Source organism: Mobula birostris, chromosome 8 (genome assembly GCF_030028105.1).
Source record: "Mobula birostris isolate sMobBir1 chromosome 8, sMobBir1.hap1, whole genome shotgun sequence".
NCBI classification, from domain to species: Eukaryota; Metazoa; Chordata; class Chondrichthyes; order Myliobatiformes; family Myliobatidae; genus Mobula; species Mobula birostris.
Window position 1 is genome coordinate 95,674,216 of NC_092377.1, and position 15,599 is coordinate 95,689,814.

At 45.7% G+C, this 15,599-nt stretch overlaps 1 protein-coding gene across 1 annotated transcript in view; it reads left to right on the plus strand.

Annotated features, from left to right (window-relative positions):
- The window catches only part of LOC140202253 (cofilin-2-like), a 39,587-nt gene that overhangs the window by 11,815 nt on the left and 12,173 nt on the right, over positions 1-15,599 (plus strand). Inside the window, exon 2 of the mRNA XM_072267130.1 lies at positions 4,796-5,079. Coding sequence (XP_072123231.1) covers positions 4,796-5,079 — 284 coding nt within the window. The remainder of the gene's footprint in view (positions 1-4,795; positions 5,080-15,599) is intronic.

Here is a 15,599-nt window from a genome sequence, read left to right on the forward strand (position 1 = left end):
GCTTTGTCAAAGGTAGGTCGTGCCTTACGAGCCTGATTGAATTTTTTGAGGATGTGACTAAACACATTGATAAAGGTAGAGCTGTAGATGTAGTGTATATGGATTTCAGCAAGGTGTTTGATAAGGTACCCCATGCAAGGCTTATGGAGAAAGTAAGGAGGCATTAAGTAAGGATCCAAGGGGACATTGCTTTGTGGATCCAGAACTGGCTTGCCCACAGAAGGCAAAGAGTGGTTGTAGACGGGTCATATTCTGCATGGAGGTCGGTGAACAGTGGTGTGCCTCAGGGATCTGTTCTGGGATCTCTACTCTTCGTGATTTTTATAAATGATCTGGATGAGAAAGTCGAGGGATGGGTTAGTAAATTTGCTGATGACACAGAGGTTGGGGGTGTTGTGGATAGTGTGAAGGGCTTTCAGAGGTTACAGCAGGACATTGATAAGATGCAAAACTGGGCTGAGAAGTGGCAGATGGAGTTCAACCCAGATAAGTGTGAGGTGGTTCATTTTGGTAGGTCAAATATGATGGCAGAAAATAGCATTAATATTAAGACTCTTGGCAGTGTGGAGGATCAGAGGGATCTTGGGATCCGAGTCCATAGGACACTCAAAGCTGCGACGCAGGTTGACTCTGTGGTTAAGAAGGCATACGGTGTATTGGCCTTCATCAATCGTGGAATTGAATTTAGGAGCCGAGAGGTAATGTTGCAGCTATATAGGACCCTGGTCAGACCCCACTTGGAGTACTGTGCTCAGTTCTGGTCACCTCACTACAGGAAGGATGTGGAAACCATAGAAAGGGTGCAGAGGAGATTTACAAGGATGTTGCCTGGATTGGGGAGCATGCCTTATGAGAATAGATTGAGTGAACTCGGCCTTTTCTCCTTGGAGCGATGGTGAATAAGAGGTGACCAGGTAGAGGTGTACAAGATAATGAGAGGCATTGATCGTATGGATAGTCAGAGGCTTTTAACCAGGCCTGAAATGGCTAGCACGAGAGGGCACAGTTTTAAGGTTCTTGGAAGTAGGTACAGAAGAGATGTCAGGGGTAAGTTTTTTACACACAGAGAGAGGTGAGTGCATGGAATGGGCTGCTGGCAGCGGTGGCGGAGGTGGAAACGATAGGGTCTTTTAAGAGACTCCTAGATAGGTACATGGAGCTTAGAAAAATAGAGGGCTATGGGTAAGCGTAGGTATTTCTAAGATAAGGACATGTTTGGCATGGCTTTGTGGGCCGAAGGGCTTGTACTGTGGTGTAAGTTTTCTATGTTTCTGTTTTCTTCTCAGTCCTGATGCAGGGTCTCAGCTGGCAACGTTGACAGTTTATTCTTTTCTGTAGATGCTGCCTGGCCTGCTGAGTCCCTCCAGTGCTCTGGATTTCCAGCATCTGCAGATTGTCTTGTATTTAACATCTGGTAAATATTTTCTGCACTCTTTCTGGTATAACATCTTTCATACAACAGGGCGACAAAAACTCTACATGGTACTCAAAGTGCAAGCTCACCAGCATTATATGTAACTTTCCAACTCATTCATAGTATAGATTTTACGTTTACTGGTAGAATTTCTACTCCGTCCCTGGCTAACGAAGATCAGCATGCCAAATGCCTTCTTTACCAGCTTATTTACCTGGCATAGCACTTTCAGTGAACTATGTACCTGAAATCCCGGGTCTCTTTGTTCCACAAATCCCCCCAGGCCCTACCATTACCAGTGCCGGTCCTATCATGGTTTCCTCTCTCAAACGGCAAAGCCTCTCATTTACCTGGATTGAAACCCATTTGCCAGCCCTGCGCCTGCACACTTTGCTGACTAAGCTTACCCAGTAACACTGAACAACAAATTTTTTCAAAAGTTTTGCTGCCTTTCCTCAGAATTTTTTCTTTGTTTATGACACACCGCCTGAAGCTGAACACAAATGTAGTTTCAGGCTACTTGTATCATGTAGGAATTTGGATAAGCAAGAAATTAACTTTTATTGAATATAATGTGTTTAATTGCATAACGATGCTGATGCCTTGCAATACTTCAACGAAGCTAAAAACGTTTTGTTGATGATCTCTGATTGTAATTGGTGTCTGAGGCTTCTCGCTTAAGTGTCCAACAATAATCAGCCAGCGCTGATGGATCCAGTTGCCCTGATGGTCTTTCTCCATGACCATATAGAAACATAGAAAATCTACAGCACAATACAGCCCCTTCGGCCCACAAAGCTGTCCCGAACATGTCCTTACCTTAGAACTACCTAGGCTTTACCCATAGCCCTCTGTTTTTCTAAGCTCCATGTAGCCATCCAGGAGTCTCTTAAAAGACCCTGTTGCCGACAGCCCATTCCACGCACTCACTACACTCTGTGTAAAAAACTTACCCCTGACATCTCCTCTGTACCTACTTCCAAGCACCTTAAAACTATGCCCTCTCGTGCTAGCCATCTTAGCTCTGGGAAAGAGCCTCTGACTATCCACATGATCAATGCCTCTTATTATCTTGTACACCTCTACCAGGTCACCTCTCATCCTCCGTCGCTCCAAGGAGAAAAGACCGAGTTCACTCAACCTATTCTCATAAGGCATGCTCTCCAATCCAGGCAACATCCTTGTAAATCTCCTCTGCACCCTTTCTATGGTTTCCACGTCCTTCCTGTAGTGAGGCGACCAGAACTGAGCACAGTACTCCAAGTGGGGTCTGACCAGGACATTACCTCTCAGCTCTTAAGCAATGGACTGGAGAAACCTTTCACCCCGCTCGTCACTGACAATGCCAAGATTTGCAGGGAAGAAGTGTAAATGGGAATGAAGAAAATTAGTCTTTAGTGACATGTTGCCCTTTATGGTTTCAGCTTATATTGTGGGCAATATTTTAATTGACTTGAATTATGAACTGAAGTAACAAATATAGGCAATTTTTTTTAAAAATGGTGTGTGATAGGAAAATTTCATGGTGATTTTCATGATCAGAAGCCCAAAATCCATAAGATACACCCAAGAATATTGAGGAAGCAAAATCTTTGTTGTCCACTGAAATTGTTCATCAGCATCTGCACAATCAGAAACTGTTACCCATTTCAGAATCAGCCATAAACTTGCTCACTGTGCCTTGTACGTTCACATCCAAATTGCTTATAGAAATTATAAACAACAAAGGTCCCAGCACTGACCCTTGTGACACATAACTAGACTCCGGCCTCCAGTCCGAGAAGCAGCTCATGACCACCACACCCTGGTTCTTACCACTGAGCCAATTAGGAATTTGATCTGCTATCTCCCCGTGGATCCCATTGTAATCTAACCTCCCAGACTAGTCTTGCTGAAGTCTATACAGAAAACATTTACTGCCCCACCTTCACTTTAGTTAGCTCTTGGAAAAATACCAGAAAATTTGTCAGAAGTGACATCCGATGGATAAGGCCGTGCTGACTGTGCTGAATCAGACCTTGTTTCTCCAAACGTTGGTAAATCCTGTCCCTCAGAATCCCCTTCAACAATTTACCTACCACCAATGTCAGACTCACTAGTTTCATGGCTTGTTCTTGCTATCCTTTTTAAACAATAGACCACATTACATGCAAGAGAAAATCTGCAGATGCTGGAAACCCAAGCAACACACACAAAATGCTGGAGGAACTCAGCAGGCCAGGCAGCATCTATGGGAAAAAGTGCAGTTGACATTTAGGGCCGAAACCCTTCGGCAGGACTGGAGTAAAAAAACTCGAGGAGTAAATTTAAAAGGTGGGGGAGGGGAGAGAGAATCACAAGGCGATAGGGGAAACCAGGAGGGAGAGGGATGAAGTAAGAGTACATTAGCCACTCTCCAGTCCTCCAGAACCTAACCTGTGGCCAGAGGTGAAGCAGAAATCTCTGCAAGGACCTCCACAATGTCTTCTTCAGCTTGCCATCACAATGTACCAGGTCATTGTTGGCGCGTGGCCAAGTGGTTAAGGCGTCGGTCTAGTGATCTGAAGGTCACTAGTTCGAGCCTCAGCTGAAGCAGCGTGTTGTGTCCTTGAGTAAGGCACTTAACCACACATTGCTCTGCGATGACACCGGTACCAAGCTGTATTCCCCCTAGTGCCCTTCCCTTGGACAACATCAGTGGCGTGAAGAGGGGAGACTTGCAGCATGAGCAACTGCCGGTCTTCCATACAACCTTGCCCAGGCAAGATTGTTTGTGGGGAAATGATCGTCTGCTGAGTGGGAAGCTGGGAATTGGCTTGGCACAGTCCTGCAGATGGTATCACTGCTGCTTCACTGCTCCAGGGGCCCGGATTTAATCCTGACCTTGAATTCTGTCTATGCAGTCCGTGGATTGTCTCCATATTGCCGTGAGGTGCGTCGGTTTCCTCCCACGTGCCAAAGACATGCGAGCTGATAGGCTAATTGGCCACTTTAGGTTGCCCCTGGTGTGTAAGTGAGCGTAAGAATCTAGTAGAAGTGTGGGAATGGTAAACTGTAGGGTAAGATTTGTGTAAAGATGGGAGGTTGATGATTGGTCCAGACTCAATGGGTCAAAGGCGTGTTCCCCCACCATAAATCCCTATGACTCTAAAATTCTCAATACTGAGTTGTGATGGTCAAATCAATATTCCTCCTTACTGCAAGTAGATTCACTTCCTTTTTTGGAATTGGATGTAGTCAAAGACATTTACAAGTTGTGTGTATGTGTGATGTATATGTGTATATTTAAGGGTGTGTTTGTGCATGAAATATGTTTACATGTGTGTGTGTGTTTCATTCAAACTTCTGATGTATAGGAAGTGCAATCTTCTTTTAAATGCAAGATAAATTTTGTCTTGACAGCAATCTGGAATCGGTATTCACCAACGGGTCATTGAAGAGTTTGAAACGATGAAGATTCGGAAGGCAGGACTTGTCAGGAGGAAGTTGCTGCGTCTGAACTTGAGCAAGGATGAGAAATGCCTGGTTGTGGATGAGGACTATGTGGCACAGCAGCAAACCTACAGGGATGGGTACCAGCAGTTACTGAGTCACTTAAAACCTGACACTTGCTGCATTTTAATTTTTGATCTCTGTTATGACACCAAGGATTATCTCTCCAAGGATGATCTGGTCCTAATACTGTGGTACGTTCTTCACTGTCTGCTCATCTTGGATCTGTAGAAGTTTTGGAGCTTAAGGCAGCTTAGATTTTAAGAGAGTGATGTTCAGGCATGGTCTCACTGAACAGGAGAAAGAGGGCAAATGTCAAAACATTCTGGTCAAGCAGGTGGCTATCTTGTCATCTCACTGAGAAACACATGATGTCTGCCCATGAATTAACCCTGTGAGTAACGTAATTGTGTCCCAAATGTTGATGGTTAAGTTCTTCTCCCTGCATTACGATTCCAAATTCATCAAGTGCCTACTATATTGAAATAGTCTAGGATGGAAAGGCACAAAAAAAAATGGACGCCAGGGTGTTTGGAGATGACTAAATCTCTCGATGTGAGAAATCGGAATTGCAGGTAGTTATAGGTACGTTAGTCAGCATCCGTGGGTAGGGGATCTAAATCCTGTTGCCCTAAAACAAGTGGAGGAGTTCCAGGGCCACCTCTTGCACAACCTTGGGTGTGAGGCCCGGTGGTCATGGGTAGAAGCAGAGAACACAAATGTGGTACAGGGCATCGGAGGCAGAGCAATCCATTTGCCTGTGTGTTTCCCGTATCATAGAAACATAGAAAACCTACAGCACAGTACAGGCCCTTCGGCCCACAAGGCTGTGCCGAACATGTCCTTACCCTAGAAATTACCTAGGGTTACCCATAGCCCTCTATTTTTCTGAGCTCCATGTACCTGTCCAGGACACTCTTAAAAGACCCTATCATATCCGCCTCCACCACCGTCACCGGCAGCCCATTCCACGCACTCACCACTCTCTGTGTAAAAGAACTTACTCCTGACATCTCCTCTGTACCTACTTCCAAGCACCTTAAACCTGTGTCCTCTCGTGCACAGTTCTAAATATCTGAATATCCTGCTAAATCATTTTTTTCTGGGGCACCTCAGGGCGACTCATGTCGCAGCAGTGGATACAATTAAATATTCTCATTTCAGCCTGATACAGCTGAAAAGCACAACTGCTTCCAAGGTCAGTACAGTCAACAAAGATGTCTTAATGCGTTTAATCAAACTATCGCTGCTTCAAACTGATGGAAACAATGCTGAATGCGGATGGACTCCTCGCTGGGTCCTACGTAGGAAATGTGGGTGCAGGTCAGGGATACAAGTGTGTTTAAGGAAACGGGGTTTGAAACTCCCAATACTGACTATCTTCACTGGCAAACGTGCAGTCTCTGGTGAATAAAACCGATGATCTCAGAGCCAGGGTGCTGAATCAGAGAGACATTAGGGCCGCGTGTATCCTTTGTATCACGGACTCCTGGTTAACCCCTTCCGTACCGGATGCAGCGATTCGGAGCGACGGGTTTACTGTACACCGTCAGGATAGATCTATGGAGTCTCTCAAAAGCAGAGGTGGAGCAGTATGCCTCATGATCAACTCTTCTTGGTGGAGGAATATATCAGTGCTGTCCCAATTCTGCTCACCAGCCCTGGAATATCTAGCAGTTACGTGCCATCCATTTTATCTACCACGGAAGATTTTCAGGATCATTTTAGTAGCAGTATACATTCCACCTCAGGCCAATGTCAAGCAGGCTTTAGATGAGCAATGGGATCAACATGCACGAAACAGCGCACCCTAAGGCCTTCACCATCGTTTTGGGAGATTTTAACAAGGCCAGTCTGAGAAAAATCACTAAGCAATTACCATCAACGGATCACTTGCAATACCAGAGGAAACAACACACAGGACCATTGCTACTCCACCATCAAGAATGCCTACCGTGCTGTTCCACACCCTCACTTCAGGAAGTCTGATCACCTAGCTGTACTTCTACTCCCTGAGTATAGGCAGAGACTGAAGACTGCAGCACCAGTAGAGAGGACCAAGAAGGTATGGACAGGGGAAGCACAGGAGCGCCTACTGGACTGCTTTGAATCCGTGGACTGGACTGTATTCACGGATTCATCTTCGAACCTGGATGAGTTTGCTGCAGTTGTTACTGACTTTATTAAAACCTGCGTGGATGAGTGTGTGCCTACAAAGACTTACTGTACATTTCCCAAACCAAAAGCCATGGATGAACCAGGAGGTATGTCATCTGCTGAAGGCTAGATCTGTGGCATTCAAGTCTGGCAACCCAGGCCTGTACCAGAAAACCAGGTATGATTTACGGAGGGCTATTTCAAGGGTGGAGACAGTTTCAAGCGAGGTTGGAGGAGACTTCGGATGTACAACTCTGGCAGGGTTTGCAAGACATTACTTCCTACAAAGTGAAACCCAATAGTATAAATGGCAGCGATGCTTCACTACCAGATGAACTCAGCGCCTTTATGCCTATAATATAGCTCCAGCTGTGAAGATCCCTGCTGCACCTGATGACCCTGTGATCTCGGTCTCAGAGGCCGATGTTAGGTTGTCTTTAAAGAGAGTGAACCCTTGCAAGGCAGAAGGTCCCAATGGAGTACCTGGTAAGACTCTGAAAATCCGTGCTAACCAACTGGCGGGAGTATTCAAGGACATTTTCGAACTCTCACTGCGACGGGCAGAAGTTCCCACTTGCTTCAAAAAAGCAACAGTTATACCAGTGACACACACAAAATGCTGGTGGAATGCAGCAGGCCAGGCAGCATCTGTAGGAAGAAGTACAGTCAACATTTTGGGCCGAGACCCTTCGTCAGGGCTAACTGAAAGAAGAGATAGTCAGAGATTTGAAAGTGGGAGGGGGAGATCTGAAATGATAGGAGAAGACAGGAGGGGGAGGGATGGAGCTAAGAGCTGGAAAGTTGATTGGCAAAAGGTATACGAGGCTGGAAAAGAGAGAGGATCATGGGACAGGAGGCCTAGGGAGAAAGAAAGGGCGAGGGGAGCCCAGAGGAAGATATAGTGAGAAGGATAGAGGGAGAAAAACAGAGAGAGAAAGAAAGGGGAAAAATAATAAATAAATAAATAAGGGATGGGGTACGAGGGGGAGGTGGGGCATTAACGGAAGTTAGAGAAGTTAATGTTCATGCCATCAGGTTGGAGGCTACCCAGACGGAATATAAGGTGTTGTTCCTCCAACCTGAGTGTGGCTTCATCTTTACAGTAGAGGAGACCGTGGATAGACATGTCAGAATGGGAATGAGATGTGGAATTAAAATGTGTGGCCACTGGGAGATACTGCTTTCTCTGGCGGACAGAGCGTAGGTGTTCAGTGAAACGATCTCCCAGTCTGCGTCGGGTCTCGCCAATATATAAAAGGCCACATCGGGAGCACCGGACGCAGTATATCACCCCAGCCGACTCACAGGTGAAGTGTCACTTCACCTGGAAGGACTGTCTGGGGCCCTGAATGGTAGTGAGGAAGGAAGTGTAAGGGCATGTGTAGCACTTGTTCCGCTTACACGGATAAGTGTCGGGAGGGAGATCGGTGGGAAGGGATGGGGGGGTGGTGAATGGACAAGAGAGTTGCGTAGGGAGCGCTCCCTGTGGAAAGCAGAAAGAGTGGGGGAGGGAAAGATGTGCTTAGTGGTGGGATCCTGTCGGAGGTGGCAGAAGTTACGGAGAATAATATGTTGGACCCGGAGGCTGGTGGGGTGGTAGGTGAGAACAAGGGGAACCCTATTCCTAGTGGGGTGGTGGGAGGATGGAATGAGAGCAAATGTGTGTGAAATGCGGGAGATGCGTTTGAGAGCAGAGTTGATGGTGGAGGAACAGAAGCCCCTTTCTTTATAAAAGGAGGACATCTCCCTTGTCCTGGAATGAAAAGCCTCATCCTGAGAGCAGATGCGGCGGAGACGGAGGAATTGCGAGAAGGGGATGGCATAGTGGGTTAACCAGGAGTCCGTGAGAGTCCATAGGCTTATAGTAGACATCAGTAGATAAACTGTCTCCAGAGATAGAGACCGAAAGATCTAGAAAGGGGAGGGAGGTGTCAGAAATGGATCAGGTAAATTTAAGGGCAGGGTGAAAGTTGGAGGCAAAGTTATTAAAGTCAACGAGCTCAGCATGCGTGCAGGAAGCAGCGCCAATGCAGTCGTCGATGTAGCGAAGGAAAAGTGGGGGACAGATACCAGTATAGGATTGGAACATGAATTTTTCCACAAAGCCAACAAAAAGGCAGGCATAGCTAGGACCCATACGGGTGCCCATAACTACACCTTTAGTTTGGAGGAAGTGGGAGGAGCCAAAGGAGAAATTATTAAGAGTAAGGACTAATTCCGCTAGGCGGAGCAGAGTGGTGGTAGAGGGGAACTGGTTAGGTCTGGAATCCAGAAAGAAACGGAGAGCTTTGAGACCTTCCTGGTGGGGGATGGAGGTATATAGGGACTGGACATCCATGGTGAAAATAAAGCGGTGGGGGCCAGGGAACTTAAAATTATCGAAAAGTTTCAGAACGTGAGAAGTGTCATTCCACCAGCATTTTGTGTATGTTGCTTGAATTTCCAGCATCTGCAGATATCCTCATGTTTGCGTTTTTAAATTATACCGGTGTCTAAGAACAATAATGTGAGCTGCCTTAGTGACTATTGCCCGGTAGCACTCACATCAACAGTGATGAAATGCTTTGAGAGGTTGGTTGTGACTAGAATGAACTCCTGCCTCAGCAAGGACCTGGGCCCACTGCAATTTGCCTATTGCCGCAATAGGTCAATGGCAGACACAATCTCAATGGCTCACCGCACGGCTTTAGACCACCTGCACAACACAAACAACTATGTCAGGATTCTGTTCATCAACAATAGCTCAACATTTAATACCATCATTCCCACAATCCTGACTGAGAAGATACAGAACCTGGGCCTCTGTACCTCCCTCTGCAATTGGATCCCCAACTTCCTAACCGGAAGACCACAATGTGTGTGGATAGGTGATAACATCTCCTCCTCACTGATGATCAACACTGGCGCACCTCAGGGGTGTGTGCTTAGCCCACTGTTCTGCTCTCTTTATACCCATGATTGTGTGGCTAGGTGTAGCTCAAATGCTATCTACAAATTTGCTGATGAAGCAACCATTGTTGGTAGAGTTGCAGGTGGTGACGAGAGGGTGTACAGGAGTGAGATACGCCAACTAGTGGAGTGGTGTTGCAGTAACAACCTGGCACTCAACGTCAGTAAGATGAAAGAGCTGACTGTGGACTTCAGGAATATATATTATTTCTTTTTTTTGCACAATTTTTAACTTATTCAATATATGTATACTGTAACTAATTTACTGATCTATTATTTTTTTTTCTCCTATATTATGTATTGCATTGACTGCTGCTGCTAGGTTAACAAATTTCATGACACATGCCGGTGATAGTAAACCTGATTCTGATTCTGTTTCGGATCTGTCCTATCCATGTATCTGGCCAAGTACTTTTTCAATGTGGTTAATGTACCTGCTGCCAACCCTTAATCTAACAGCTCATTCTGGGTGAAAAATTTACCCTCAGGCTCCTATTAAATCTCTCCTCTCTCACCTTAAACCTATGCCCCCAGTTCTAGGTTCCCCAACACAGGGGAATACCCTGTTTATGTCCTCAAAATGTTATTGAATGGTTGATGGTACAAATGGAAATTGTTTCAAAGGGACACTAGAAGGCAGACCAGCAATGGCTTGAGTTTCGGGGGCAAATGAAATGGCCCAGGTTAAGCATATACCAAAGAAGTATTCTGAAGGAGAGGGTGAGGCAACTGTGGCAGACAAGGGAAGTCAAAGACAGCATAAGGGCAAAAAACAGGCAATATAATATAGCAAAAATATCTAGAGGGAACCTAGAGGATTCGGAAGCTTTTAAAAACCAACAGAAGGCAACTGAAAAAGCAGTAAGGAGAGAAAAGATGAAGTATGGTGGTCAGCAAGCCAATAATATAAAATAAGATACCAAAAGATTTTCAAGATATTTAAAGAGTAAAAGAGAGGCGAAAGTGAATATCAGACCACTGGAAAATGATGCTGGACACGTAAGAATATGGGATAAAGAAATGGCAGATGAACAAAAATATTTTGCATTTGTCTTCACTGTGGAAGGCAGCAGCAGGATGCCAGAATTTGAAGAATGTCAGGGGACAGAGGTGAGTGTAGTTACTATTACTAAGGAGAAGGTGCTTGAGAAGCTGAAAAGTCTGAAAGTAGATAAGTCACCTGCACCAGATGGACTGCCCCCCAGGGTTCTGAAAGAGGTAGCTGAAGAGATTGTAGAGGCACTGGTAGTGATCTCTTAAGAATAACTAGAATCTGGAATGGATCTGGAGGACTATAAAATTGCAAATGTCTTTCTATACTTTAAGAAGGATGGGAGGCAAAAGACAGGAAATTATAGGCCAGTGACCATGACTTCAGTGGTTGAGAAGATTGTGGATTCCATTGTTAAGGATGAGGCTTTGGGGTACTTGGAGGCACAGGATAAAATAGTTTGAAGTCAGCATGGTTTCCTTTAAAGGATATCTTGCCTGACAAATTTGTTGGAATTCTTTCAAGCAGGATAGACAAAGGAGAGTCAATGGATGTTCCTTGCTTGGATTTTCAGAAGGCCTTTGACAATGTACCTTTTACAGGAAAAATACTAACATGAATAGAAGACTGGATGACTGGCAGGAGGCGAAGAGTGGGAATAAAAGGGGCCTTTTGTCGTTGGCTGCATGTGACTAGTTATAGGGACCATTTCTTTCCACGTTGTACAGTATGTAATTGATTTGGATGATGGAATTGATGGCTTTGTGGCCGGGTTTGCAGAAGATTGTAAGATAGGTAGAGGGGTAGGTAGTTTTGAGGAAGTGGGAACTCAGTAGAAGCATTTGGGTAGATGAAGAAAATGGACGAAGCATGGAGTATAGTTTAGGGAGGTGCCTGGTCATGCACTTTGGTAGAAAGAATAAAGGTGTGTACTATTTTCTAAATTGGGAGAAAATTCAGAAATCAGAGGTGCAAGGGGACTTGGAAGTCCTCGAGTAGGATTCCCTAAAAGTTAACTTGCAAGTTGAGTTGGTGGTGAGCAAGGTAAGTGCAATCTCAGCATTTACTTCGAGAGGACTAGAATATAAAAGGATGCAATGCTGAGGCTTTGTAAGGCATTGGTCAGACAACACTTGCAGTATTGTGAGCAGTTTTGGGCCCCTTATCTAAGAAAGGATGTTCTGGCTTTGGAATGGGTCCAGAGGTTCACAAAAATGATCTTGGGAATGAAAGGGTTAAAGTATGGGGGCCTTTGATGGCTCTGGGCCTGTACTTAGAAGAGTGGGTGGTGGGGGTGGGGTATCTCATTGAAACTAATTGAATATTGAAGGGCCTGTATAGATTTGATGTGGAGAGGATATTTCTCATAGTGGGGGAGTCGAGGACCAGAGGGAACAGCCTCAGAGTAGAAGGACGTTCTTTTAGATTAGAGATGAGGAATTTCATTAGCTAGTGTGGTGAATCTGTGGAATTCATTGCCACGGAATTCCTTGGAGCCAAGTCATCAGGTATATGTAAAGTGGAGGTTGGTAGATTCTTGATAACTAAGGTTTATGGAAGAAGACAGGGGAATAGGTTGAGTGGGATAATAGATCAAGCATGATGGAATAATAGACTGGACTTGACAGGTTTAATTGCCAAATTCTCCTCCTGTGTCTTGTCGTCTTATGCTGTGCTTGTGCCTCCCAGCAGAAGCCCAGTGTACCCCCTGCACAACATCAGATGAAGTTGTCTTTGACCCACACATGCCATGCGATTAAGTCCCTTCCTGCTTTGGTCACTGCAGTCATTCTGGTGCAACCCCTTTTCATCCTGACCCATCTGGCGTCCGCCAGCATTTTCCATCCACGGGGATGCTGTTTAACATGCAAGTGCCTGCTTGTGCTTCTGAGTGGGAGCAATCAGTGTCAAAACGGACGGTCACTGTGTCATCTTGCAGAGAGACGCATGATGGTTGCATATTTATTAACTCTTCTTGAGGGATGAGATTGTGTCCAAGGATTGACGGTTAAGTTCTTCTCCCTGTATCGTGATTCCCACTTCATCAACTGGCACCTCTGTGATGAAGAGGCACTGAGAAAACTGGACGCCAGGGTGTCTGGAGATGACTGACTCTCTCAATGTGAAGAGCAGAAAATGCAGGAAGTGCTCAGAATGTTAGTCAGCATCCGTGGGTAGGGATTCACATTGTGACAGTGGCATGTTAGTATAGTTAGGCAGGGCTCGATCCTACCCACCATTGATGACTGTGCGGAGTCTGCATGATTTCCCTGTGACTGTGTGTGTTTGCTCCCATGTCCCATGTGTAGGATAGAGTTCAGGAGCCACGAGGTCCTGTTGCAGCTCTGTAAGTTCCTGTTTGGACCACACTGGGAGTATTGTGTTCAGTTCTGGTTGCCTTTATTCCAGGAAGGATATGAAGGCTTGAGAGAGGGTGCAGAGGAGATTTACCAGGATGATGCCTGAATTGAGAACAGGTTGAGCGAACTAGGGCTTTTCGCTTTAGAGAGCAGGAGGATGAGCTGAGACTTTTTCACAGGGTGGAAACGGCTAACACGACAGGCACAACTTTAAGGTGTTTAGAGGAAAGTATTGGGGGCGAGGGATGTCAGAGGTAGATTTTTTACACAGAGAGTGGTAGGGTTATGGTAAAGGCAGATACATTAGGAACATTTAAGAGACAGATGATGGGAAAATGGAGGGCTATGGAGGAGGGAAGGGTTAGGTTGATTTTAGAGTAGGTTTAAAAGGCTGGCACATCATGGGCAGAAGGACCTGTACTGTGATCTAGTGTTCTGTGTTCTATTAACATGTTGGTTGGTTAACTAGCTGAAGATGGGCATGCTTGTTAGCCAACAAATTATAGTGCTGTCATCTCCATTGGCATTGCTTTATCATCCTAGAACTGTTGTGAGCATTAAGCAGTTCATATGAACATGATCCTCAACCATTCAGCATCTCACACACACCCCAGGACTGCGTGGTGTTAAGTCTCCTGGAATGTTTTACCAGGGTGTGTTACTGAATTGTCAGTAACATACTCAATGCTGATGCATTACCACAATAAACCTCCTGTCCTGATAGCTTTTCCGAACACTCGGCAGGTCAGGCAGCATCTGTAGCAATGAGCCTGATTTACATTTCATTGATGAGCTAGGTGATTTGCGATTCAGTTTGAAATCTTAGCTCTCATTTCCCTCTCCACAGATGCTGCCTGACCTGAGAAGTCTTTTAGGGTGAACATGTCCAACACTTTCAGCTTTGATTTCAGGTTTCCAGCATCTGCGGTTTCTGTAACTGGATAACTTCCTGCTTTCACTGAGGGTAGGGGAATGTATTTCTTTAGGCTTGGTGGGTTTATAAGTCCTCTTACATGGGTGTGGGCCAACCAAGCCCAAGGATGGCTCTGTGCCTTCTTCACAATGCATTCATAATACACCCAGTGGTTCTCGAACCCCATGTCGTCCTGGGCTCATCTCTCTGGAGAAAACCCTTTCCAGTGAGACTGGGCGCCTGCAGGTTAGATACCTGGTGGCCTCCTCCTGTAAGTGCTATGCCCTCTTTTGGATCCGATGTCTGCTGACCACCAACATCCAATGGAGCTACCTAAGCCAAATCAGCACAAAGAAGGGAATTGCCTTATTTAGAAAATCCTGCCTGCCACCTCCCTCTGGTGCCCCTCCTCTTTCTTTTTCTCTCACTGTCCACTGTCAGACTCCTCTTTATTCAGCACTTTAACTCTTCCACCTATCACCTCTCAGCTTCTTCATCCAGCCTTCTCCCCACCCCTCACCTGGCTTCACCTATCTTGCTTTCACTGGTCCCCCTTCCGTTCCAGTCCTGCTGAAGGATCACAGCCCGAAATGCCCACTGTTTACTCTTTTCCATAGATGCTGCCTGGCCTGCTGAGTTCCTCCTGCATTTTCCTTTGATTTCTGCAGATTTTCTCTTGTTTATGTATGTGTTACACTGGATTTCCAGCATCTGCAGAACCCTATGTTAATTATTATTTACAAGAGTATTCTCTGCCTGCTTGTATTTAATTTTCCGGGTTCCTAATGGGCAATCCTGTGGCTGACATGCCCAGTCATACTACTCAGCGGAGCCAGTCTAGAATTATGCCACGGAGGAGGATGTCTGAGAAGGATCTGTCACTCGAGCAGAGCTATGGGAGATGGTCATAGAGTTATGCAGATGGAAAAGGCACACTGACCAAGGTGCCTGCCTTAGGCAATCCCACTTGCCTGCACTTGGCTCGTATCCCTCTAAGACTTTCCTATCCTTGGACCTGTCCCAATGTCTTTTAAGCATTGTAATTGTACGCATCTTTGTGACCTTGCTCCATGTACCCACCACCCCCACAATGAAAAACTTGCCTCTTGGGCACCCCCCCCCCCGCCCCTTACGGTGGGCTGCAATCATCGAGAGAGTTCATTCATTGGGAGGGAGCGTGAGGTTTATAAAGAGCTTGGAGCCTTTCAGAATTTTTTGGCAGGCTGCAATCTCTTAGGCACTCATCAGGGGCAATAAAGAAGGAGTGAGGTGTACCGGAACAGCCATTGCTGGAGAGGCCAGGCTTTAACAAGAACATGTGTGGGCTAGAACTTCAGCTTGAGA